General features: G+C 34.8%; 2 protein-coding genes across 3 annotated transcripts in view; both read right to left on the bottom strand.

Annotated features, from left to right (window-relative positions):
- The window catches only part of FYB1 (FYN binding protein 1), a 157,450-nt gene extending 151,386 nt beyond the window's left edge, over window positions 1-6,064 (bottom strand). The window contains exon 1 of one of the 2 annotated variants that reach the window (XM_019737305.2): window positions 5,910-6,064. Coding sequence is in view for 1 of the 2 variants with exons in the window: in XM_019737301.2 (XP_019592860.2) it covers window positions 2,947-2,949 (3 nt within the window). In the remaining variant the exon portion in view is untranslated. Of the gene's footprint in view, window positions 1-2,946; window positions 3,037-5,909 lie in introns of those variants that run through there. The other variant, XM_019737301.2, reaches the window with a different exon arrangement.
- A 5,140-nt stretch (window positions 6,065-11,204) lies between these two features.
- Window positions 11,205-25,800, bottom strand: part of C9 (complement C9) — a 39,276-nt gene continuing 24,680 nt past the window's right edge. The window contains exons 9-11 of the mRNA XM_019737288.2: window positions 23,855-24,033; window positions 13,047-13,275; window positions 11,205-11,533 (exon numbers count right to left, since the gene is read on the bottom strand). Coding sequence (XP_019592847.2) covers window positions 11,511-11,533; window positions 13,047-13,275; window positions 23,855-24,033 — 431 coding nt within the window. The 3' untranslated portion in view covers window positions 11,205-11,510. The remainder of the gene's footprint in view (window positions 11,534-13,046; window positions 13,276-23,854; window positions 24,034-25,800) is intronic.

Genomic DNA, 25,800 nt, shown 5'->3' with positions numbered 1-25,800 from the left:
GAAGGACCTAGTAATCCCACTTCTGGGTATTTATCAGAACAAACCCAAAATGCTACTTCCAGGGGACATGCTCATCCATAAGTTCATTGCAGCGTTATTTACAATAGCCAAGATATGAAGGAAACCTGGGTGTCCCTGAATGAATGAATGGATAAAGAAGAGGTGGTATATATATACAATGGAATATTACTCAGCCGTGAAAAAAGAATGAAATCTTGCCATCTGCGATAACATGGATGGACTTAGAGGGTACTGTGCTGACTGTAGTAAGTCAGACAGAAAAAGACAAATGTCACCTGATTTTACTTATAAGTGGAATCTGAAAAACAAAATAAATAAACAAACAAAACAGAAACAAATTCATAGATACAGAGAACATTTTGTTGGTTGCCAGATGGAAGGGGTTTGGGGGTGGGTGAAAAGGGGAAGGGATTAAGAAGTACAAATTGGTTGTTACACAGTAGTCATGGGGGTGTAGGGTTTAGCATAAGGAATATAATAAATAATATCATAATAACTATGTATGATGTCAGATGGGTACTAGATCTGTCGGGATGATAGATATGAGAGGGGTTAGAGGCAGGGTGAGAAAGTTGAAGAGATTAAGAAATACAAATTAGTAGTTACAAAATAGTCATGGGGATGTAAACTACAGGGAATATAATCAATAATATGGTAATAACTATAGGGACAGGTATGTACTAGACAGGGGGATCACTTCCTAAATTGTGTAAATATCTAACCACTATGCTGTACACCTGAAACTAATACGAAATAATATTGGATGTCAACTCTAATTGAAAAATTAAAAAAAGGGAGGGAAGATAAAGAAGAGTAAGAGGTTCAAAATTCCACATATAAACCAAATAAGTCTTGGGGATGTAATATACAGAATAGGAAATATAGTCAATAATATTGTGATCGTGTGGTACAATGTCAGATGGTTGCTGGACTTGTCGTGATCACTTCTTTAGCATAGGGAACATGATCAGTAATGTAGTAATAACTGCATCGTTCACTAATATATTGTATGTTAGCTATATTTTAATGAAAATCTTTTAAAAAGGCAGAAAAAAAGAAAAATAATCAGACAATGTATATAAAAAAATGATTGTGACAGTCTTGTCTGTATTACCATAAAGGAGGAAAAATAAAATAAGAAGCCAAAATGTCCACATATATTGAAACAATTATAATAAATTATGGAATACTACACTGCCATTAAAAATGATTTATCATTAGAAATAATATATAACTCAGATATTTTTCAAAATATTTAAATAAAAAATCAGATAAGAAAATGGTTTATAAAGTATAGAAAATTATATTTGTAAAATATATTTTAAAGTGCTGAAATTCTAGAACTGGTACTAACTTAACAATGATTGCCCCCTAGGTGATAGAAAATTTGTATTGTTTTATTTCTACATATCTATATTTCTAAGAAATTTTCTTTAATAATGTGTTCTTTTTATAATAAGAAAGTGATAATCTCTTAAGAAGAGATTATGTATTATGTTATACGTAAGAAAGTGCTTATGTATTACAGCAAACATACACTATCCAGTTAAACTTTTTTCTCCCTGCTATTATCATCTTGTTTCCCCCAAGAAAATCCAAATAACTCTTTTAATCCACAAAGACCTTGTTTATTATTGAAGAGAATATCAGTAATTAAGGTCAAGCTATTTTCTAAGAATCCTGGGCCTAAAGACCCAGTTTGGAAATAATAAAGGGACTTGTAAGTCCCACCTTGATAAGTGACTGCAATCCTCTTACAGGTATGGCTAGGGAGAGTCATGTGCTACGATTTTCTTCACCACTATGCATTCTTCTCCCCTATGACTCTGTAACTCTGACCCCATCTCTCTTCCTTCTCCTCCCTCTCTCCTCTATGGCAAGGTGACACTCTCTCACCTCCACACTTTCCCAATCTGGCTCAAGAACTTCCAGCCTACAAACACAACCATGAATGCTTTGTCCTCTCCATTCCAATGCCTGCAGTGCAATCCCTCCCCCTGAGTAGGAGTCATGGTCTCAGTCCACATCTCCTCATCGGGAGCTGGCAAGGGAAGTGAGCGTCTCCATAGTGACAGAAGGAATAACCAATCTCCAGGTTTCTGGGGGCTGGGGAAGGGTGTGTGTGGGATGGACAGTTGGCTCTTTTCTAGCCTTTGGGAGCATAAGTATACTACATGTATTAAGAACACAGCCAATTTTTACAGAGAAATAATAAGAAACTATGTAGCAGAATATTAATGCCGTAGCTCAGCTACATTACAGGTTAAGCTAGTTTTTATGGTACAGCTGGGAACCCAGTCACAATTTTAAGTATGCTCTAAATAATGGCGTTTAATTAACTTCGGGAACGAAAACTTGTCCCTATGGTTTGAACTATTTGGGCTTTGTGTGCTTCTCTTAATTAAAGTAATAAAATGTATTTTTTAAACAAAAACGCTCCTTTTTAAAAAATCTACTGTGTGGTCAAAATGGCACTATGATCATCACAATATTAATATAATTGGCGCTCTCTTCTAGGATCCAAAGTGTTCATAATAGGAAATTTGAATACATTGCTCCCTATGGCACCCAGCTATCTTAAGAGGCAAAGGCAAAAACATACAAGTTTTCTTTCTGAGGGCATATTGACAGAAGAAGACCTTAAAATGGAGGCATTCTTTAGTTTAACCAGAATGTCACTTATTCACTATTTCTTCCTCTATTTTAAAGGCTAGAATCAGAAAAGGGAACTCCCGAAGCCACAGTCTCTCAACTGGTATAATAAAACCCCAGCAGCTTTAATAGCAAATGGAACAACAACGGGGCAGGCAAAAATTCCCAAGGCTTGAGGACCTGGCTGTAAAGCACCCCCACCCCTCTGCTCCATGTAGCAAAGATTAGATGTTTTCCAGGACACCAGGGAGAGCCATAAAATCGATCACTTACCATTTTTATTGAAAAGAGTTGATGTGCTTGGCACAGGGCGCCCCCGAAGATGCTGTAACTTGGGCAGTGAATGTGCAAGTTAGCTTTGCAGAGTGTACTTCCTTTTTTAAGCTGTGTGGTCTGTCCAGTTTTCACACATTGATATGTAAGGTTTATTTGCATGTTATCTTAGCCCTCAGAATATTTGTATGACTGGCCAGGTTTATCCAGTTATTACACTTTAATAATATGAGAAAAGCTACAGGTGAAGTTTTGAAGTCAGAAAGTTGACCACAAGATTTTTTTTTAATGTGTCTGAATATTAAATTCTGTGTACATCATTAGCCTGTTTTTTATATAAAGTCCGTATTTGTGGATCTATTATCTATCTATCTATCTATCTATCTATCTATCTATCTATCTATCTATCTATCTATCTATCATCACCTGTCTATCATCTATCTATCTATGTCTACCATCTACCTATCATCTATCTATGAATGAAGGACCCACTCCAAAATGTTAACAGTGATTGACTTGGGTGGAGGTATTATTAAACCTAATTCTTGTTTTGTGCTTTGCTGAGTTTTTGACTTTTCTATTTTAAGTATATAGTGCTTGTTAAAAACAACTATGATCTTAAAAGAACAAAAGGATCATGATTATTTTAATCACCAATTCCAAATATATTTAAACCAATCTAGCCAATATTTAAATGATGGAAATATGCACAAGCTTATCATAGATGACATTCATTTCATTAAAAATATAAAGTACTTTCAATCTAGGTTCGTGTGTTAATTTTTTAGCACTTTTTGTTAGCATCAAAAGCCTCAATCCCTCATACTGTTAATCTAGATATTCTTGAGCTAAGGCCATGGCATTTGATCCTGAGTGGTCAGATTTCCCACGAATCAACTGTAGTACCTATCTAAATGTGTTCTGGTACATGGATTTATCTCCTTTATTTTGACATATTGTCTGATACTAGAGTAATTTCAAGGGCAGAAGATCATCTTTGTTTCCTATTGCAAAGGAAAGTCAACTGATTCCTTAACTTGGGGTTGCAGATTTTTAGATCTTCTTGTAAATACTACCAAATTTATCTAGTAGAGGGGCACCTAATTTCTTCATTTGATAATTAGCTAATAATAATTACTACCACGACAATACAAAATCCTTTATTAAAAAAGATGTTCCTTATTATGTATTCCTTCAAGTGAAAATGTTTTTGAAAATCAAGGTGTAGTAAGACATATGGATAGAATCATTGCCAGGACAAGGCAGGAAGGCAGGGCAGGGGCAAGATTCAGGGCTAGAAAAGAACCTGACACTGCCCTGAAATGTGTAGATATTTGAAAGAGGTTTGGGGCTTGAGGAGTAGTCAGGAAGTGGGAGGGTGGTCAGCCACCTGAAATGGCACAGTCTTTGGCACATAACACGTGTACAATGAATGAGTGAAGGAGAAAGATCAAGGCAAGACAGCTCTGGAACCAGGCATGCTAACAGATGTAAAACATTGCCAGAAGAAAACCTTAAAATGGAGGCATTCCTTAGTGTAACCAGAATGTCTCTTACTCACTGTTTGCTGGAATAGAGATGATCACAGTGAAGGTACATCTTACGGTCTATAGCTGGGGCTGTCAACCTGGCTGTGCAAGAACATCACCTGAACTTTTCTAAAATCCCAGTTCCCAGACTTTAGTCCAGACCATTAAATAATAATCTCTAGTTTTGAGATCCAGGCATCAGTATTTTTTAAAGTTCCCGAGGTGATTTCAGGGTGCTGGGCTCTAAAAGGAGGAACAGTTGACTCATACTAGTGAGATGGGAACAGGTCACCAGGCCAGACTTGCAGGTAGAAATAATTCTGTCACTTGGACAATGTTTACTACTAGGTTTATCAACCTATGTTCACCATGCACTACATAATAATTACCAATTCTTCATTATTCTATAACTTTCTCTCTGTATCAGTAAGTTGCACAAAAATTACACGACAGAGAAAATCTAACAATTTCCATTAACAATGTAACTACCTGAACAAGTTGGTTAAGAGAACTTCAAAGTTCAATTCTTTCACTTGAATTCCATTTCAATGTCTGCTTATTTCTAAATGCAGATTAAGGTAACTTTTACTTGTCACTGACATAAATTCAGCAGTCTCACAAAAATATACATTTAAGAGACGTGCTTTGCCTAAGAGAAAAACAAGTAAGGGCTGAAACTCCCAACCATAACTCATAATCCACAAATAAGTTTATATTTTTAGTTTTTGGAGCACAATCACTTTACTTTAAAAAAAATATTTCAAATATCACATATGTTAGTACATTTTCTGTAAAGTCAACTAAGTACATAAGTTCCTGAGCAGGAAGATGAAACAGGAAATGCAATAACGACAGACAATATAGTAATACCATCTAAAGAAGATAAAGTTATATTTTCATGGTGTGGTCACTGCAATTACTCCTGCTAGTGGAAAGAAGAAGTACCTCAGAGAGTGCAAAAGTGATTGGAGTTCCTCAAATACTTGGGCATGCATTCTCTTTCCAAACGTTTGCATTCTACAAACTGTTTTTCTTCAGGCAATGGTAAAATCACTCTGTCCCTTTGGAACTTACTGAAGGCAACAACTTGTGGAGACTGAAGTCCAAAGACAGCGGGTGGCTGGCAGAAACCAGCTTCCTTTTTTAAGGTCAATTTACAGGAAAATGGATGGCGATACCACTAATGAAAATTTAAGTACCACTACTTACTGATCGTTGTTCACCAGTATCATCAGGGTTATATCTATCAGCTTTAAAAAGAGCGTGGTTAAAATTGTTAGCACAGAGTGATAGAAATATTCACACACTATTTCTGCCTTATAATATGAATGGCTGACATTTTAGAGAAGAAACAAAATCATCTTCTTTAAGTGCCCAATGCAAACACGCTTGGATAAGACACTTGAGATAGGCGAACAGGGGGAGGAGTCTCACCTCTTCCAGGAAGCCTTCCCTGCTTCTTGCTCATTCATCTCCCCATTTTTCTGGACTCCTGCAGACTGCACCACGAAACAAAGCTCTTTGATATGTTTGCTCTTTATGGTTCTCCCATTGTGCCAGCTGCATTTAAATTTTGCTCCCTAAGTTGATTTGAAACTCCTCTGGTATGAGTTAATTTTCACACTTCCTTCTGTCACCTTGCGACCAGAGAGCAACTTTTTTTTTTTAAACCTTTTTTCTTTTCTTTTTTTTTTTTTTGGCTCATGGGTTCTTTTCAGAATCTGATAAAAACAATACACACCTTGCACACTAATTCTGCATGTACACAGCCTCCCTTTCTTGAAAACCCATCATTTATGGAAAGCTGTAGGTAACCTTTTGGTTAAAATGTTGTCAAACACTAGGAGATAGTTACTGTATTGCTGCTCTTTGATTATGAAATTAAAGCACCGAAATGTTAAGTGACCCTCCCAATTTTCAGACTAGGAAACCGGTCAGCTAAAACTTCATTATTTTGTAAACTTGACTCATTTTATCAACAAGCTTTTGAACTGTGCCAGCAAAGAACAACTCAAATTCACAAAGTAGACTCATAGAAATTCAAGGAAATTCTACTCTCCCTGCTTGGATAGATATGGAATAGCCAAATGGAAAGTGGCAGGAAGACAGCAGGATATGAACAGGCATACTTAAAAATGTGCAGGAGGAAATGGGCAGGTCCTTGACTTGGCTTATTTCTCTTTCACTTTTTATTTTGAAAACAAAATGGATTTTTTTTCTCTTATACTCTCTATTTTTTGAGGAAAGGAGGCCTTAACCCTATCAAAACATCAAAACTCTGGAAGAAATAACTCATTAATCAATTGAGTACAAAATGAACTCATCTTCCAATAGAAAGAGAGTTCCAACTATATTCAACAGGATGAGTAAAATGTATTTAAATTCAAGGGCAGGGAAGAGTTGTCTTTACAATTTAAACTCAACCCCAGGCAAATGTTTTCTGAACTCTAAATGAACTGTTGACATACAAAAATGGAAAAATGACCTAAACTTTACTTAAGGAGTCTTTTATCAAACCAATTAACTTGAAGAGCAAAGAAAAAAAAAAGAACAAAGCTTACCGAAGAATTCTGTTACATGTTAATTTACTTATTACTTTCTTCTGCTATTTTTGCTGTCATTTGTATCTTACCCTCATCTTGGATTTCTGGGGACTCAACATGCTCAGTGGGGTCTGTTGAGTCTTGTACTTTCCTTTCATGGCTTTTGTTATTCTCTTCTCATGGCTTCTTACTTCATTCCTTGTATGTTACCCTCAGAAGCAGAAGACAGGTTGTAATCCTTTTACCTCACTGGGTTTCCAAGATAATATTTAATTGACATCATCAAAATACAGACCCTCATTTGGGTTGGCCATGTGCTTAACAATTTGTTAAGGATAATTTGTATTTTAATGTATGCAAAAAAGAAAATGTCCTATATGAATAATGGATTCATTCACTCACTCATTCATTCATTCCCAGTTTCCTTCCTGACAGGAAAATTAGGCCAGAAAGTTTGGAAAATAACAGATGTGCCTTGGGATTTTACAGACTGAGAGAAGATGACAAAGGGAAAAATAGATCACTCCATCATTCCTTGAGATCTTTCTCTTTCCCATTGTCAATTAACTGCATGTGTGAATACACTCATTTTCCTCATCTGTTGTCTAATTTTAAAACAGGAATATTTGTTTCAGTACAGAATAAATATTGGGAAGCCATACGCTTTTTTTTTTTTAACTTTTAGAATATGATTTCAAATTTTTGAAAAAATAGTTTGAAAATATTTCCAGATTTTACATTTTTCCCTTGAGATTCTTTTTTTTTTTTTTTTATACTTTAGAATTACCCTATTGTCTCCTCTTGAAAAATTACTCAACCTTAGTCTTTTTCATACTCTATTGCTCAAATTTAGATTTGTTAGGCAGGACACTGACTTAAATACATAATTATTTTATGTTCTCACACAAAGTTAGCCATACTTGAGTGTAATCTAATGATGATTTTCCTTTTGGTCAGAAGAAAAGGAATACTTCAATTTTCAATTCTATAGTACTTTTGAACTTAATATTATTAATAATGCTATAGGAGGACTTAGGAATATTTATAATGTAGTTATGAACGCAAATTTATTAGAACACAATTTGTGAAATGATTCAATGTCATCATGACCCTCTTTTCTCTTGTTGCTTCCAGGCTGATGGACTTTAGGACATGGTAAAAAAAAAAATCACAAATCAACAAGTGATACTGAGAAAATTGTATATCCACATGCAAAGGGGTGAAGTTGAAGCCCTACGTTACACAATATACAAAAATTAACTCAAAATGTATCAAAGACTAAAGATTTAAGAGCTAATAAAACTATGAGATTCTTAGAAGGCAACATGAGGGCAGAGCTTCATGACATTAATATCTGACCAATGATTTCTTGGATATGACATCAAAAACATAGGCAACAAAAGAAAAAGTAAATAAATTAGATTTCTTCCACATCAAAGGACACTATCAGTAGAATAAGAAAGCATATCCCCAAAATGGGAGGAAATATTTGCAAGTCATATATCTGATAATGGATTAATATCCAGAATACGTAAAGAACTTTTACAACTAAAAACAAAACAAAAGGAAACAACAAACCAAACTAAAACAAAACCAAACAACCTGATTAACAAATAGGAAAAGAACTTGACTAGACATTTCTCCAAAGAAAATATACAAAAGGATAATAAGTACGTGAAAAGATGCATAACATCACTAATCATTGCAGAAGTGTAAATCTAAACCACAACGAGGTACCACTTTACACCCATTAGGATGGCTATTATTAAAAATAAATAAATAAATAACAAGTGTTGACCAGGATGTGGAGAAATTGGAACCACTGTGCATTGCTGGTGAGAATGTAAAATGGTAATACTGTTGTGGAAAACAGTATGGTGGTTCCTCAACAAATTAAACATAGAATTACCATAAGATCTAGCAATTCCACTTTCAGGTATATACCCAATAGTATCCAAAGTAGAGGTACAAAAAGATATTTGTATACTCATGTTCATGGTATCATTATTCCCAATAGCTGAAAGGTGGAAGTAACCCAAGTATCCATCAACAGAGAAATGGATAAAAAAAAATACATATACCACAATAGAATATTATTCAGCCTTAAAAAGCAATGAAATTCTGATATATGCTTGAAGACATTACACTAAATGAAATTAATCCAATGCAAAAGAACAAATGTTCCATGATTCCACTTACATATGAGGTACTCAAACAGTCAAATTCATAAAGACAGAAAGTAGACTAGTGGTTACCAGGGCTGGGGAAGTAGGTAATGGAAAATTATTGTTTAACTTTGTTTCAGCTTGGGAGGATGAAAAACTTTTGGAGGTGGATAGTGGTGATGGTTATACAACAAACAGGATGTACTGAAAGCCACTGAACTGTACACTTAAACATGGTTAAAATGGTAAATTCAATATTATGTATATTTTGCCACAATAAAACAATAACTCCTCTTAAAAAGATCACTGAACCCACGAATTATTTAGAGGAGAGTACTAAGCCACTCTGCCATATGCCGTTACCCTCAATTTTCGGATTTAATCTTCTTGGCCGTCTCATGTCACAAATGTTGGTTATATTTGGAAGGACTTATACCAATAGCTTTCCTGACAACAATAGTAACAGTTACCACTTATTGCTCGTCTATTAGGTGCCAAGGTGATTATGTGCATTGTCTTAGTGACTCAATATAATTCTATGAAGGAGATATTATTATCCTGGGGTTTATATTGTGTTGTTAAATAGCCCACCATTCTCTTCTCTTGAACAACTTCACTGCTCTTAGCAGGGTTGTGGGTAATGAGTTCGGGGTGGAAGGGTTGGGGGCAGGGCAGAAAGATAGATGTTTGTCCTGAGAATTATTTGTGTGAGAGAGAGAGAGAGAGAGAGAGAGAGAGAATCATTTCATTTTATTTTCAAATATACTTAGCTGACCTGATCTTTTATCCACCAATTTTGGTTGTTTTTCACAAATAACTATTGGGAAATTAACTCAGAAGATGCCGTTGTGGGTTGTTGTATTCAGTGTCCACTGCACATACACTCAAAGGGCCTCGAGAGAGATAGTACTGAAAAGCCCGGGTGAAAGTGCTGACCCATACCTCAAACATTTATTAATTAGCATGTATATTTGACTATCTGCCATGAGATTGGTAGACTGAATAAACAATCTGAGTTTTAAGTACAAAAAGGGAAAAATGTAAGATTGCAACAATAAAGCTTATTTTCCCATCAGGCCAAAGGGAACACAAATGCCTATCAGCTTCTCCATGTCCTTCTGTTAACAGCTGGAGTTCAGTGTAATGATCTGAATGTACTTCTTGAGCTTCGATGACTGTTTTTTTCACCTATTTCTTGCCTAGAGTTTGTGGTGTACCTCGTCAGGGAACATGCAAGGGTGGAGGCTGTTATACTGCCTCTGCCCGAACCAAGCTACAACTTCCCTTCTCAAGAGTCTGCTTCTTCCAACCATAAGTCAGGCTGAGCCATATAATGCTCCCCTGGAGAGCCTCATCTTCCCCAATTTCTGGTGATTCTTCCTCATTCTAGGTCTAAAGACTTTGCTCTTTCCTGTTGAGTAGTGCCTGGTGTCTCAATGATGCACCCTGCTGGAAATGTTCTACCAGATCGGCTACCTTTGAGGGAGATTGGAGGATCTCACTGTCAACAATAAACCTACACTGTAACCCCCATTTCCAGTAAGAGGGACTCTGATAAATTATTAAGCCGACCCCAGGGGTTATGGTTGAGGCTCAGCTCTTTTCTTGTTTGACGTTTATAATTCACGAGGGTGCAAGGAATTCTCAGTGTTTACTATGATAGCTCCCTCTTGATCCAGATGCTCTATGTCAAAAACTCTCAACAGTAGATTGCCTAAGAGCACAACTCAGTGTTTGTATGCACTCGACAACCTAATTATTTCTGATTCACCCAGGTTTCTGAGAGCTCCCAGGGTTATTTTAGATCTTAAAAGGCCCAGTACTTTTATTTTTAGAGTATCATCTTTGTAGCATACTTAACATATTAAAATGCAATCCTGTATCCAATAACATTTTTCTTTGTTGCTAAAAACAATTGAAAATTATTTTTAGAAATTTTCTTTTTAAATTATTTGCCAGTAAGTAATTTATTTACTGTAATCTCTCAGCAATCATGTACACTCTTGAGAATTTCCACAAAGTGAGAAAAACTGACTTAAAATTTATTTATAAGTGCGTGAAATGTTTATTAATAAGAGTGACAATAAAGTCAACATGATACATGTTGTTGACATTCTATTAAACATTTATTAACTTTGATTTTGCATTATTTTTCTTTGTACCTCTTTCTTTCTTCCTTCTTTCCTCCCATCCTTCCTTCCTTCTTTCCTTCCTTTCCCCTTCCTTCCTTCCTTCCTTCCTTCCTTCCTTCCTTCCTTCCTTCCTTCCTATCTTCTTTTTTCTTTCTGATGTTTTTCTTCCTTGTGATCCCAGGAAAGCCAACGACTCTATTTTTCTCTGGTTGACAATTCTAGAGAAAACAAAAGATTACCAAATATTAATGATAAATAGGACTTCAACTTTGGGTCCATCCACCCATCCATTTATTCATCCCCTTAGCTTGTTGTACCATGATGTCCCAGATTCTGTCTAGGTGCTGGGAATAGAATGAGGTTTAAGTTACAAGACACATTCCCAAACTAGAAGGGATATTCTTCTTGCATAAGGAGAGTAAATGTGACTAGTGCCGGAAGAGAAAAACATATAGAAGATAGAGGTCTTGAGTACCACTGCATGGATTTTGGGAGAATACAAATGCTTTTTGGATTGCCAAGCATTGGGTTGACTCTTAAGGTAGATGAGAGACAGAGTTAGCATATATTTATAAATCAATTATCCTGAAATTTAAGTTAAATCCTAACATGTATATTGTCACCACATCATTGAGATTTTAAGAGTGTTGTTAAGAAGGGCAAAAAACATTCTTGTAATATTCAAGTTCTATTGATAGAGTTCAAAGTATGATTGAATGATAAACTGGAGGCTGTGACTCTTTGTTTTAGGAAACATAATTGTTTTAGAAATTTTGTGGTAGGAAACTGCCATTGTTAGTTCATTCAAAAATGTAATCAATGATGACCACAGGAAGTTAGCCTTACTAGATAATCTTGTAATGATTAACACAGGGGTTGAGATCTTGCTTATCTATTAGGATTCTAATTAATCCTACCAGAATGAAAGGCTAAGCAGATATCTTAGCATTAGAAACATGATTAAGCCATTCTTCCTTGTAAAAGTAAAATAATATGAAGTCAGATGATTAACTGCAAAAGACAGTGCAGAATCTCAGTTTTCTTAAACATTAGTAAAGTTAAAATTGTGCAATTAAAATTCAGTGAGTACCATTTATGTAAATTTAAAAAATATCCCAAACAATGTTGAATGTTTTTTATTGTTTCCTACATATTTAGTGAAGTACAAAAATATGAATCTGAAGAATACACACTAACAATGAAAGTGACTTTATCTGAGTAGGGTTGGAGAGAAGAATGGCACCCAGGATTTTTTACAGAGGAAGGGATGTGGTACAAAGTACTCTACTGTATCAATAATTGTTTTTCTTAAAAAGGGGCTCTGAAGTATATGCACACATATGTACACATATCGTATATTACATATACACACATAAAGTATATATGACATATATGTGTTTAGCATTTGTTAATTCTGGATGGTGAATGCCTGGATGTTTGTTATCTTTCTGTAACCTTTATATGAACATCTTTGTAATTAAAAAGAATGTAATTATTAGTTTGTTATTTTTTATAGTTCTTTTTAAATGCAGAGGTAAACGTTATTAAAACTGCATGCAAAATGACACACTAAGTCTGCTTTGCCCATTTTTTACTACTTTTTCTATTTTTGTCCTATGTTTACATGGATTATCCAGAAGGATAGTACAAATTACTTTGAACTAGTTTTCAAATTAAATAACCACCAAATGAATATTTTTGGATTAATGATATCAAATAAGCTGTTCTTACTTGAAAGTATTTTTCGTTTATCAACTTCACAGGCAATTCCTTCAGATGTGATTGGGCAGGAACACAAACATTGTCCATCCAGCAGAAACACAGTACCCCCATTTTGACATGGATGGCATTTCATTATACTGAACTCATTGATATAATCATCAAGGGCTCTTTCCAAATTTTGTTTCTTTAGGTGTGAATCCTTTATTGTCACTGGAATCAGATCATATATAGGAGACAGCTGCAAGAAAGCAAAACATTTCATTTTAGGTCTTTTTCTACTGATGGAGCTTATAATATTCTTCATTGAATTATTTATTCATTAATTAACTAATTCAATAAAGGCTTATTGAAGGATTATTATTGCCAGATATGATGTTAGCTTTTAAGACCAAAACTAGTCATATTTGTGATCATGGAGATGGAGTTAAGGAGAATGATGTTAAAATAATCATACAGATCAATTTAAAGTGGAAAATACGGTATGTGCTATAAAGAATGGGTATGGGTGTTTTAAAATGAACAATCATGGATTTAAGACTTTGGCAGCATAATTTACTGACATATTATTTTGTGAGTTGTTTGGCTGCCTTTTCGTCTCTTTTCCTTTTTCAGAAGATAGCCAGGTCTTGTCTAAGAGGAGAAGATAGCTTGTCTTGTCTAAGAGGAGGCTTGTGTGCTAGGCCAAGTCCAGAATGCCCTTGAAGGTCAACTCTTTATTGACCTTTTTTCTCTAAAACCCTGAACTCACTGGGAAATCTTTGCTGGAAGGAGTGTGAAAAGAACGCTACTGACGGAGGAGATTCTTCCAGAGCAGGATAGGGACAGAGTTAATATGTACCTTAAATAGTAGGAAATCATAATTAGATCTCTAGCTGCTATTCTGGAGAGAAGCAAGACCTGTGAGTTGCCCCTGAATATCGAGGACCAGGGCTCAAGTTTGGTCAGTGATTCCTATGCACCATCTTGTCATGGAAAGCTTGGAACCGCTTCACTTCAAGTGAACATGTGAACTTGATCAATGAGGTTATCAAAGTGACCACAGTGAACTAAATACTTACATATATCATATCCCCATTTCCCCGAGAGAAGCATCAGGATATTTGTATTAATTTAGGCAACAAGGAAGTAACTCTGAATCCCATCCAAAAAATTAATGAAGGATGAATTTTCTAGCAGCATGAAGGGATGGGATCTCAATGTCCAATTTAATTAGATTTTTAAAAATGAAGTAAAATAATTTATTCTGCACACTTCAATTCCTGGAATAACTTACAAAGTTGCTACAACTGAATCAGGGATGCTTGGAAAAGTTTTCCTGAGAAAGTGACTATTAAGCTGATTTGAGGGTGCTAAGGAAGAAAAAAGAATATTCCCATCATACAGTGCTTCATGACATTAACATCAGATCCAATAATTTCTTGGATATGACACCAAAAAACACAGGCAACAAAAGAAAAAGTAAATAAATTAGTTTTCTTCAACATTAAAAACTTTGTATATATCAAAGGATACTATCAGTGGAGTGAAAAGTTGTGACCCCATAATGGAAGGAAATATTTGCAAATCATATATCTAATAAGAGATTCTTATCCAGAGTATATAAAGAACTATTACAACTCAGAAACAAAAACAAAACAAAACAAACAACAAAAATAACCCAACAAACCAAACCAAAACTTAACCAAATAACCTGATTAACAAATAGGCAAAGGACTTGAATAGACATTTATCCAAAGAAAATATACAAAAGGCTAACAAGCACGTGAAAAGATGCTTAACATCACTAATCATTAGGGAAATATAAATCAAAACTGCAATGAGATACCTCTATACCCATTAGAATGGCTATTACATTAAAAAAAAAAAAGAAGAGGAAGAAAACTACTAGAAAATAACAAGTATTGATCAGGATATGGAGAAATTGGAACCACTGGGCATTGCTGGTGGGAAAGTAAAATGTACAACTGCAACACAGAATTACCATATGCTCCAGCAATTCCACTTTTGGGTATATACACAACAGTATCAAAAGCACAGACACAAAAAGACCCATGCACACCCATGTTCACAGTATCATTATTCTCAGTAACCAAAAGGTAGAAGTAACCCAAGTATCCATCAACAGAGAAATGGATAAAAAAAATGTGGTGTATATATACCACAATAGAATATTATTCAGCCTTAAAAAGCAATGAAATTCTGATATATGCTTGAAGACATTATACTAATTGAAATTAATCCAATGCAAAAGAATAAATGTTCCATGATTCCACTTACATATGAGGTACCTCAAATAGTCAAATTCATAAAGACAGAAAATAGAATAGTGGTTATCAGTGCTAGGGACATAGGGAAGAGAAAATTATTGTTTAATTGGTACAGAGTTTCAGTTTGGGAGGATGGAAACCTTTTGGCGGTGGATAGTAATGATGGTTGCACAAAATGTAAAAAGATTTGGAATCTAAAGATTCAAGAAAGAAAATACAAAAAAAATATACCATCACCTTCTGCAGAATAATAATAATGGATTAAATATTGTCAAGTAATCTTTTTACTGAGGATAATGAGGAAAGCTGAACAAAACAAACCCAAATTAAAAATCTGCTTGAAGGCTTGGAGAACTAACTGGGTGATAAAGAATTAACAAGGTAATAAATATCTGGGAGCAGATGGAAATTCAATGAGGTGAGCCCAGCATTTTGGGGCCACCAATTCCCTTTACACATTTCCTGAGAAGAGGCATTTCCTTCGAGGGGCTAAGAAGTAGACTAGGGTATTATTGGACTGGGGAAAAAGGTTGGAATTTAGGACCAACAAAGGTAAATGAGGTGTGTTTTGGTTTGGGACCAAAAGGACTACAGCTCTAGAACTAAGAGGCAAGAGGAAGTGAGATAGCCCTGGTAAAGACTGCAGCCTGGTTTGGAGTAAAATAATTCTGAATTATTAGTATTCCAGAAGCTTTCCAGGTATAAATATATATTTCCTTTGGAGGAAAATAAAATCACCCCATGCCTCATGCTACTCTTTAACAATTTTAAAAGTATAACATTCAGTCCATAGTAAAAATATCTAGGTACACAAGGAAACACAGCAACATGAATGAGAACGATAGAAATAATATAAAGTAGAAGCAGAGCAATGGGGGAATACCAAGGTTTGAGTTATCAGATATAGCTATGTTTACATAAGCAGGGGGATAAGAGACAAGATTGAAAATTTCAGCAGAGAACAGAAAATTGTTTTTTTTTAATAGAAGATCTGAAAAAAGAAATAGATACATTAGAACTTGATATTATTATACACAAATTAATGGATTGATTAAATAGCAGATGTGACACAACTGATGCAAAGTTAATGAATTGAAATAAAGATCAGAAGAAAAAATACTGACAATGAAGTATGAAAAGATAAAATTCGGGAAATACAGAAAAAGGGTAGAAAACAAGAGTGAGAAGATAAAAGATCCATATATTTTGAGTCCCAGACAGAGAGAACATATACGAAGCAATATGCCTGAGAAGATTACAAACTTGATGACAAACATCAAGATATCCTATTAATGAAAAGCAAGTTTAAATATTGTTCTTTTCACATCTAGGCACATCAGAGTAAAACAGCTAAAAACAAAACAAAAAAACACACAATGATAATAGAGAAAACCTTAAAAGCAGCTTAGTTAAAAGCCATAGTACTTTGAGAATAGACTGATGTTTGATTTTAATAGACACAATCAGTAATAATGAGTTATTCATAGGGAAAGTTTTTACAAAGTCACCTTCTAACTTATTCCACACACTAATAACAATTCTAGGTTGATTGTAGATAGAAACATAAAAGCAGAACAATAAAACTTCTGGAAGATAATGTATAGCAAAGTATCTTCAAGACCTTGAGGTAGGGAGCAACTTTAAACAGGACACAAAAGCACTGACTGTAATGAAAAAAAATATACATTAACATACACTAAAATAAAAAAATCAACACCATGATTCCCGATATGATGCACTGAGAAGGACAACATCACTTTTGTGGTATTCTTGCCAAAAATGCAAAGCCTCAATCTAAGCCTAAATTGAGAGACATTTGACACAATATTCAGTAAAAGTGTCATGAAAGACAAGGAAAGTCTGAGGAAGTATCATAGATTAGAGGAGACTAAGGGGGCAACTAAATGCAATGTGGGATCCTGATTAGATTCTAGAACAGCAAAAAGGACACTGGGGGAAAAACTGGTGCAATTTAAATAAGGTTTGTGATTTAGTCATTGTCAATTTTTAAATTTTAATCATGGTATTATGTAAGTTGTTAATGTTAGGGACTGCTGGGTGTAGGGTGTATGTGAACTCTGTACTACCATGTTTCCCCCAAAATAAGACCTAACTTGACCATAAGCTCTAATGTGTCTTTTGGAGCAAAAATTAATATAAGACCTGGTATCATATAATATCATATTATATCACATCACATCATATCATATTATATTATGTAAGACCCGGTCTTACAGTAAAATTAGACTGGGTCTTATATTAATTTTTGCACCAAAAGATGCATTAGAGGTGATGGTCTGACTAGATCTTATTTTGGGGGAAACACAGTATTTGTAATTTACTGTCTGTACCATTTGCGCAATTTTACATTAAGTCTAAAATTATTCCAAAATAAAAAGGAAGAAAAAAGATATCAGTTATCAAGAATAGCAGTAAAGGATGGAAGTCCTCAAGTGAGAGAAGACATTTATAACACTTTTAAGTGAGAATAGTCTCACGTCCAGAATATATTAAACACTTCTACATGACTGTCCACCAGTGTAGTCTTTTATGAGTTAGTATGTAGGATTCAGTTTTCAACTATGTCATATTTATTTGGAAGAAAGAAACCTCTTACCAACGTTGCCACATTGCACAAACAACATAAGCATGTGGTAATTTTGATTTTTAAGAAAAGAAATTCATCTTGTTTTATCCCTCAAAGGAAAGTCAAGGCTAGATAATCTAAGATACAGGAACAGAGGGTCATGGAGAAAATCCAATTTGGATGAAATGCATAAACAGTGTTCAAAGAGATAAGATGAAGAACACGTAATGGCAACCGTTTCAGAGGAATCTCAAACCCTGAAGTCAAAAATTCCACACGAAGAGAAAGAACAATTAAAATGTACTTCTTGAAGTTTTTCTGAAGAGCCACATCTTCTTCTGATGAACTTTGGCCTTCTGTTAAGTAAGAAAGCAGTTATAATTTTTCTCCACGCTAACGCTATCTTTCCACAATTTGTAGATATATTTTCAGTGGATGTAGTCTATCATGAAACTTATTAAAATACAAAAAAAAAAAATGACAATATAGTTTAATATTAAGTACATTTAAGTTTCTTATAGACTTCCAAACTAATTAAACTATATGTACCAAATGTAGTTTGTTGATAGAATGGGTGTTATTTTTATCCCCATACAAGAGAGCTAGGAGTGATTTTCACTATGTCATTATAATGACTATAATACAGAGCACTGATGCTCTCTAACATCTGGTGCATCACTGCTAAGAGTTGCACAACGTAACAAACGTGGTGGGTTAATGGGTTCATTATTTCCCAAGTTATTCCAGAAAGAGCTGAATATAGCTTTACAGGTGAGTGGATAAGAGTAGTTGAGGGAAATGAGAAAAGGAGAACTAAGAACGGAAAAAGCGAGATAAAGGGAAAAGCAACACAAATGCACAAAATTTATGCAGGAGAACCCATCCATTTTGCATGAGGTGGGTCACAAATCTGGTTATATTTTCTAGCACATTGAGCAAGACAACTGAATTTAATAATCACGTGCATATAAGAAAAACTTGCCTGATCCCCAAATAAAATGATTCTTAAAATTGAGATTAAACAGTAACACATCCCATGTCATAAAGAAGACACTGTATTATGTAACGTCCTTTTAGTAAATAAAGCAGTGGGTTGCATAACCCACTTGTTTTTTTATGACGTCAAAACAAAACTTTGTAGGAAGCCAATATGCTATAGGCTAGCTGTATCAGTCTCTGCTTTTATTGCTCTAGAGGAAATCATAAATTTTGTATCTCTCAGACAATCCTTAATAAACGTAATTTCTCTCAGCTGACATTTTTATATCTAGTTTGTAGCAGTACTCTTAAGAAGAAACCAAAGTTAAGCTATTCTGTTGAGATAAAATGTAGAATTGTTTGTGTTCATATTTAGATAAGCTGGAAATAGAATTAATATACTTCCATAAAAAGAAGACTATGATAAAAGTAAATACTAAAAGAGGTGTACAGCTTATCTCCTCTACATAGAGAAAGGCTGAAGAAAATTTTGGGGGATGGGTCAACACATTCCTTAAGAAGTGGTTTAGGGTCGCTGAAGCATACAGGCAAAGGGAGAATCAAAGACAGAAGGTTCTTAATAGAACATGGCCAATATATATATATTACTCTAAATTAAAGGCTATTACTGAGATTTTCTAAGTAACACTTGATATATATATATATATATATATATATATATATATATATATCAAGTGTTTTACTTAGAAAATCTCAGTAATATATTCATATAGTCTTTAATTTAGAGTAATACAACTTCTCAGTGTTTACTCCAAGATAAACTGTTTGCAACATAAATATTAGCATCGGTGGGGCTCAGAGGTTTCATCAATTCTTTAAATAATTAAATAGGAGGGTCAATTATTTGAAAATTCAGACCATCTCCAGCATTTGAACATGTCATCCATGGACAGTAGAATGTTTCAATTTACCAAAGAATGAATTAGTTACTATAGAGCATGCAATTACCTCATGGAAATAACTTCCAATTAACCAAAGGACAACTTCTACTGGATTTATGAGAGCAAAAGAATTTGGCATTTGTTTACTTCAATGAATTTAAGATAATGAATTTAAATATGATTTAAATAAAATAAAAGAATCTTTTCTGATTTTAATTTCATATATGCAGATGTTAATTTAGCCAACTTTTTTTCCCTTTTTGTCCTATTTTTGGGACAAAATATTTGAATTCTCATAGATACATTTGCACATCAATGAATGGATAGATTTCTGTAACCTGAAGAGAGCGTAGACTATAATTTTCCAGTTTTTGAGTTCCTCCCTCACATAAATGAGGTAGTTTTGGTGGGCTCAGTCACTCCTCAAAGAAAGCAAAATAAAATGAAGGAAGAAAATTCTCCAATAATTAGTCCTATCAAAATGTCAACATGTTTGTAACTCAAGTTAATCAAACTTAAGTAGGCAGTTGTCAGAGATAAATTTGACCTGAGGGAAGAAAATTGTGAAAGATACAGGGAAAATTGAAAGTTAAAAAGGGAAGTAGAAAAATAAATAAGGAATAAAGGAAAACACTTTTTTAGTTTAGCGAAAGAATGATAAGGCTAAAAAACATTGGCATTTATATCTTTACAATTGCAACACAGTTTCTGGCCCCCAACCCCCCTTGCACCCTCAAGAATAAGTACTAAACTGTGAACTCCCAATGGGTTTCTAAACTAAAGACTATTATAATCAAGATTCAGATCAAAATCACAATGAGATACCATCTCATACCTATTAGAATGGCTAGTATCAATAGGACAAGAAATAACAAGTGTTGGAGAGGATGCAAAGAAAAGGGAACCCTCATACACAGCTGGTGGGAATGTAAATTGGTACAGCCACTATGGAAAACAGTATGGTGGTTCCTCAGAAAATTAAAAATAGAGCTACCATATGACCCAGCAATCCCTCTTCTGGATATCTGCCTGAAAAGTTTGAAAATACTTATTTGTAAATACCTATGTACCCCTATGTTCATTGTATCATTATTCACAGTAGCCAAGGAAACAACCTAATTATCCTTCAATGGATAATTGGACAAAGAAGATACAGTAAATATATACAGTGAAATACTATTTAGCCATAAAAAGATGAAATATTGCCATTTGCAACAACATGGATGGATCTTGAGAGTATTATGCTGTGAAGTAAGTCAGATGGAGAAGGACAAGAACAATGATTTCACTCATATGTGAGATATAAAACAAAAAGCAACAAACAAACTAAACAAACAAACAAACAACTCATGCATATAATGGTGGTTACCAGATGGGAAAGGGAGTGAGGGAAGGAGACTAGACTGGGTTGTGAGAATGCAGTGGTGTATACAGAAGTCATACAATAAAGTTGAGCCCCTGAAATTTTATATAATGTTATTAATCACTATTATCCCAATAAATTTAATTTAAAAAATAAAACATAAAGAATTTCTAGATAATAAGAATTGCTTACCCTTGGTTTTATTTTTCTGGGATCTTATGAACTTCCCTTTCATGAAGGCCCTTAATAAATATGATTCTTCTGTGTTTGAAGTATAGTGTGATGCCACCTGAAGGCAAGGAACAACCAGGGGCAGATGGAAGGGAACTAACAATTCCTGAGCACATATTTTGTGCTAGTCTGTGCTACAGGCTCTATATAAGCAATCTTATTAAATCCTCAAAATAAACATGAAAACCTAGATAATTTAGTGTTGCAGAAATCGGAAAACGTTACACATCTAGTGAGGGACAGAGACCCAAACTCAGCCTTGGTTGGTCTGATGCCACACTCTGTGACTTTCTTCTACCGTATTTCCACGAAAATAAGACCAGGTCTTACATTAATTTTTGCACCAAAAGACGCATAGGGCTTATTTTCAGGGGGATGTCTTATTTTTCATGTACGACAATCTACATTTATTCAAATACAATCATGTCATCTTCTTCTGGAACATCGCCATAACTCTCCAAACCCCAAATTCCGGCTTGAATTTCTTGCGACTCCATTTCCTGTAGAACCATTGGCCCCAATCTCTCATGTCCAGCAATAGAATTCTCCTTAAATGAGCACTTCCTGTCCATGTAGCCTGCTCGTAGTGCATTGGCAGCACAGCTGTCTGTGATTTTATCCCATGAATTCTTTACCCAAGTCACGACCTCTTTCAGGCTAGGCTTCACAAAGTTTCCTCACTGATTTCTCTCCATTCTATTTTCAATGTAGTCATTGATTTCCAAGAGCAAATGGTTCTTGAATGGCTTGTTTATTGTAAAACCAAGAGTCTGGAGATAGGCAGTCATTCCTGTGGGAATCATTATTTGATCTATTCTTCTCTCTGCGAGGAAGTTCTTCATGTCTTTAGCGCAGTGAGTCCTGGCTGAATCCCAGAGTAGCAGACCTCTTTGTCCACCTTGCAAAACAAGTGGCGGCATTAAATCGGCCCACTTCCTTATAACTGCTTGTGTGCACCAGGCTTTTTGGTTTCAAGAACATAAATGAGTGAAACACATTCAACCTTATCTTTGTTGCCCTTAGTGATGATTAGAGGTGGGGCTTTCTTTCCATCCAGATGAATTGCCAAAATACAGGTAACACGTGCACTTTCGTAACCAGTGGAGGGAATGTAGATTGACGAGGCACCCCTCTGATCAATTGTCATTTGAGATCCTTGGCCCATAAACACTGCAGTTTCATCCATAGCAATCATGTTGGAGAGTTGGTGTTTAGAAAAGTCAGTGCCATCAACAAAGGACTTGAATACAAGTGCACATTTAATAACTTCATTATCTTCAAGCTTGTGTTGTTGATCTTCGTGGAGGCAGCTCATATCGCTGAAGGAAGCCATGCAGCTAGTGTCGTGATGCTTTGAATTCTTCTGGGGATATTTCTGGCTGTGGTGCCATTGCAAGGGCAAATGCTTGAGTATCAGCTCTGCGCACAACCAAAGCCTTTGCTCTCCTGTCAGCAATCCATTCACAGATGATGTCTTCCAGCTCACGAAATAATGGTTGCCAACCTGATCCACACTTGCGCTTCTTAGCATTTCCCTCCTCCACCTGTTCACTGAGGTTATCGTACTCTGCTTGCCATCTTCGGACCATTCGGAGATCCAACTTCTTCTCTTTGCAGAAAGCCATAAGATTCTTGCCCTGGGAGTCCTCCATGATTTCTTTCTTGTACTTGACAGAATAGCTCTTCCTTTTTGCACTCATCTTGTCTGGGGGTCAAAATATTATTTCCTTTAAATCTACAATTAATCAAGTGTTAATTGAAGACTTACGAGACAGGAGTGGCAACAAAAATGATAACAGTTAAGAATGATGGTCCACACAAAAGCAATGAAAAATTGCAGGCACCAAAATTCAGAAAACATTTCTTTATTTCACACGAGTGCATTAAGTACATCTATTACAACACATGACGTATTGAATTATGAAGATTCATATTAGACACAACCACGTCCGTTCATTATCAAGTGGCACGTTATTTGTGCATTGTGTCTAAATTCTGATTGGTCATTCGGCAATGTCTCGAGTTGATCTGTTTACATAGGCGTTTAACTCTCATCCAAAGGTGCCCGCTTGGGTATTTATAAATACTTGATTATAATTTATATTATCATTTATTTTAAGTATTAATGTCAATAATATATTTTTTATTTAATTACATATTAATATTATTATTTTATAATTCAATACATCCGTTGTGTGTTGCAACGGACATACTAAATGCATCCGTCTGGCTGGCGATCTTAACTGGGGCTTATTTTTGGGGTAGGGCTAATATTATGAACATCTTGAAAAACCATGGTAGGGCTTATTTTCCGGTTAGGTCTTATTTTTGGGGAAATACGGTATGCCATGTTTCTTTCCAGGGATGAGATGGGAATGCGTTTGAATGCTCACATCTTTTTCAGATTAAGTTAACTGTTCATCTAAACCAACAGTTGCATTTAATAAAAAAGTTACAAAATCTTCTATTTGAAAATAAACATTTCTTACCCTTGGATTTAGGAGTATTGGAGCATCAGTTAAGGAGGAGGACCAATTTACAAAGTCAGTCACATCAACCATTTTGGCTCCTTTGAGAAGCTTCTCTTTCAATTGAAATGCATATGTTTTTGTCCCTCCTTTTATGAATGAAATAACATTATCAATGAGGTTCTCACTGGTGATGTTTACTGAGGAAAGAAAGAGGATATAAGTCAAGCATTTATGATTTTGTGATATTTGACAAATTTTTATTTGAATCTCTTTCGTATAGTCCAGTATATTTACTGAATTTTACTAATAAATATTACTTATGTAACTTTTTCACTCCAAATTTCCAAGGTGAATTTTTATTAGTAGTTAATTGTAGATGCCAATCATCTTTTTAAAAAAAATATCAAAATGGTACAATGATGGGGATACATTGATAATTCAAAGTTCATCACTTATGCACATGTACACATGGGAACTAAACGTGACTTTTAGATGTACTATGCTGCAGGCTTCCTTTTATAGTTATACTTTTTATTGGTTTGCTTTAAACTATTATAATATTATAACAAAATCAAAGAGTACAAAAAAGAATGACGTGAAAAGCAAAATTTCTTTCTACCCTAATTTCCTACCCTTCTTTCTCTCAGTCTCTCTCTCCAGACTAAACCACTTTTAACAAACTTTTGTGAATCTTTGAGAGTTCTGAACCAAATCTTTTAGACGTTTTGAAATGAAAAGGAATTTGAAGGTGATTTTAGTTCATCTTTCTTCATTTTTATGGATGAGAAAATGGAGACTCAGAAAGGTGGAGTGACTAGCCCAAGATTACGCAGTCAGCTTAAAGGCCAAATATTGAAATTATGACATTTGATGATAAGTTCAGTTTTCTTTTCACTTTATTGGTGCTTTCCAGTCATGGCCACATGTTAGTGGTTGGTATGCTTTAAAAAAATATCAGGCTTCCCTCTTTTCTGCTTCCCACTATCTTTAAAGGTGAGTCTCAAGGATTTGTATTTGTGAAAATGCTCTCAGGTATTTTTGCTTAGAGTAAAAACATAATTCCAGCACAGTCTCATCCTTGTAAATCTGCTAAAGATTAACAACAGAAGTAATATTTATATTAAAGATATTTATATTTTAAAAAGGTTATGCACTAACTTAATATTAAGGATGGATTAGGGATTTCTTTTTTTCAGTTTTAGTTAGATATAATTGACATACAACATTGTATAAATTTAACATAATGACTTGACACACATGTATACTGCAAAAGAATTACCACAATAAGTTTAGTTAATATACATCATCTCATATAATTACAAAAGTTTTTTTCTTGTGATGAGAACTTTTACAATCTATTCTCTTAGCAACTTTTAAATACTCATATAATATAAAGCATTGTCAATTACCTATAATCATCATATTGTACACTATATCCCCAATACTTCTTTGTCTGATAACTGGAAGTTTGTACCCCAGGAGCAATTGGGTGAAAGTGGGTTAGGATTTCAAGTCAAGTGGAAGGTTGAGTTAGACAGATGGTTTTGGCTTTCTCCTCTCTTAATGGACACTCACAGTACTGTCACTAGCTCATTTGGAAACCTTCTTAAAATAAGGGGGGAAAAAAGGAAACTTTTTCTCAAGGTATTTTTCCACCATTGGTATTCTACCATTGCCGTGATAAATATACAAATTTATAATGACTGCAGTATGAACGGCATTCCCTAGAGCTGCACACCACACAACCTGCACCGCGGTGAAACCAGTGAATACATACATGTCCCTGAGTTACTTGTGTTTATAATGGTTGGAAATCACTATAAAGATGAAATAGTTTTTAAGCACTTCTAGGTGGTTTTTTTGTTTGTTTGTTTGTTTGTTTTGTCTTGTTTTTTTTTATAAAGAGGGTAGGCAATAAAGAGGGCTCATAGTGACAGGGCAGTATTCATGGACTACCCCACTCC

The sequence above is a fragment of the Rhinolophus sinicus genome, linkage group LG03 (genome assembly GCF_036562045.2).
Source record: "Rhinolophus sinicus isolate RSC01 linkage group LG03, ASM3656204v1, whole genome shotgun sequence".
NCBI lineage: Eukaryota > Metazoa > Chordata > Mammalia > Chiroptera > Rhinolophidae > Rhinolophus > Rhinolophus sinicus.
This window is presented reverse-complemented; position numbering and strand designations above follow the sequence as displayed.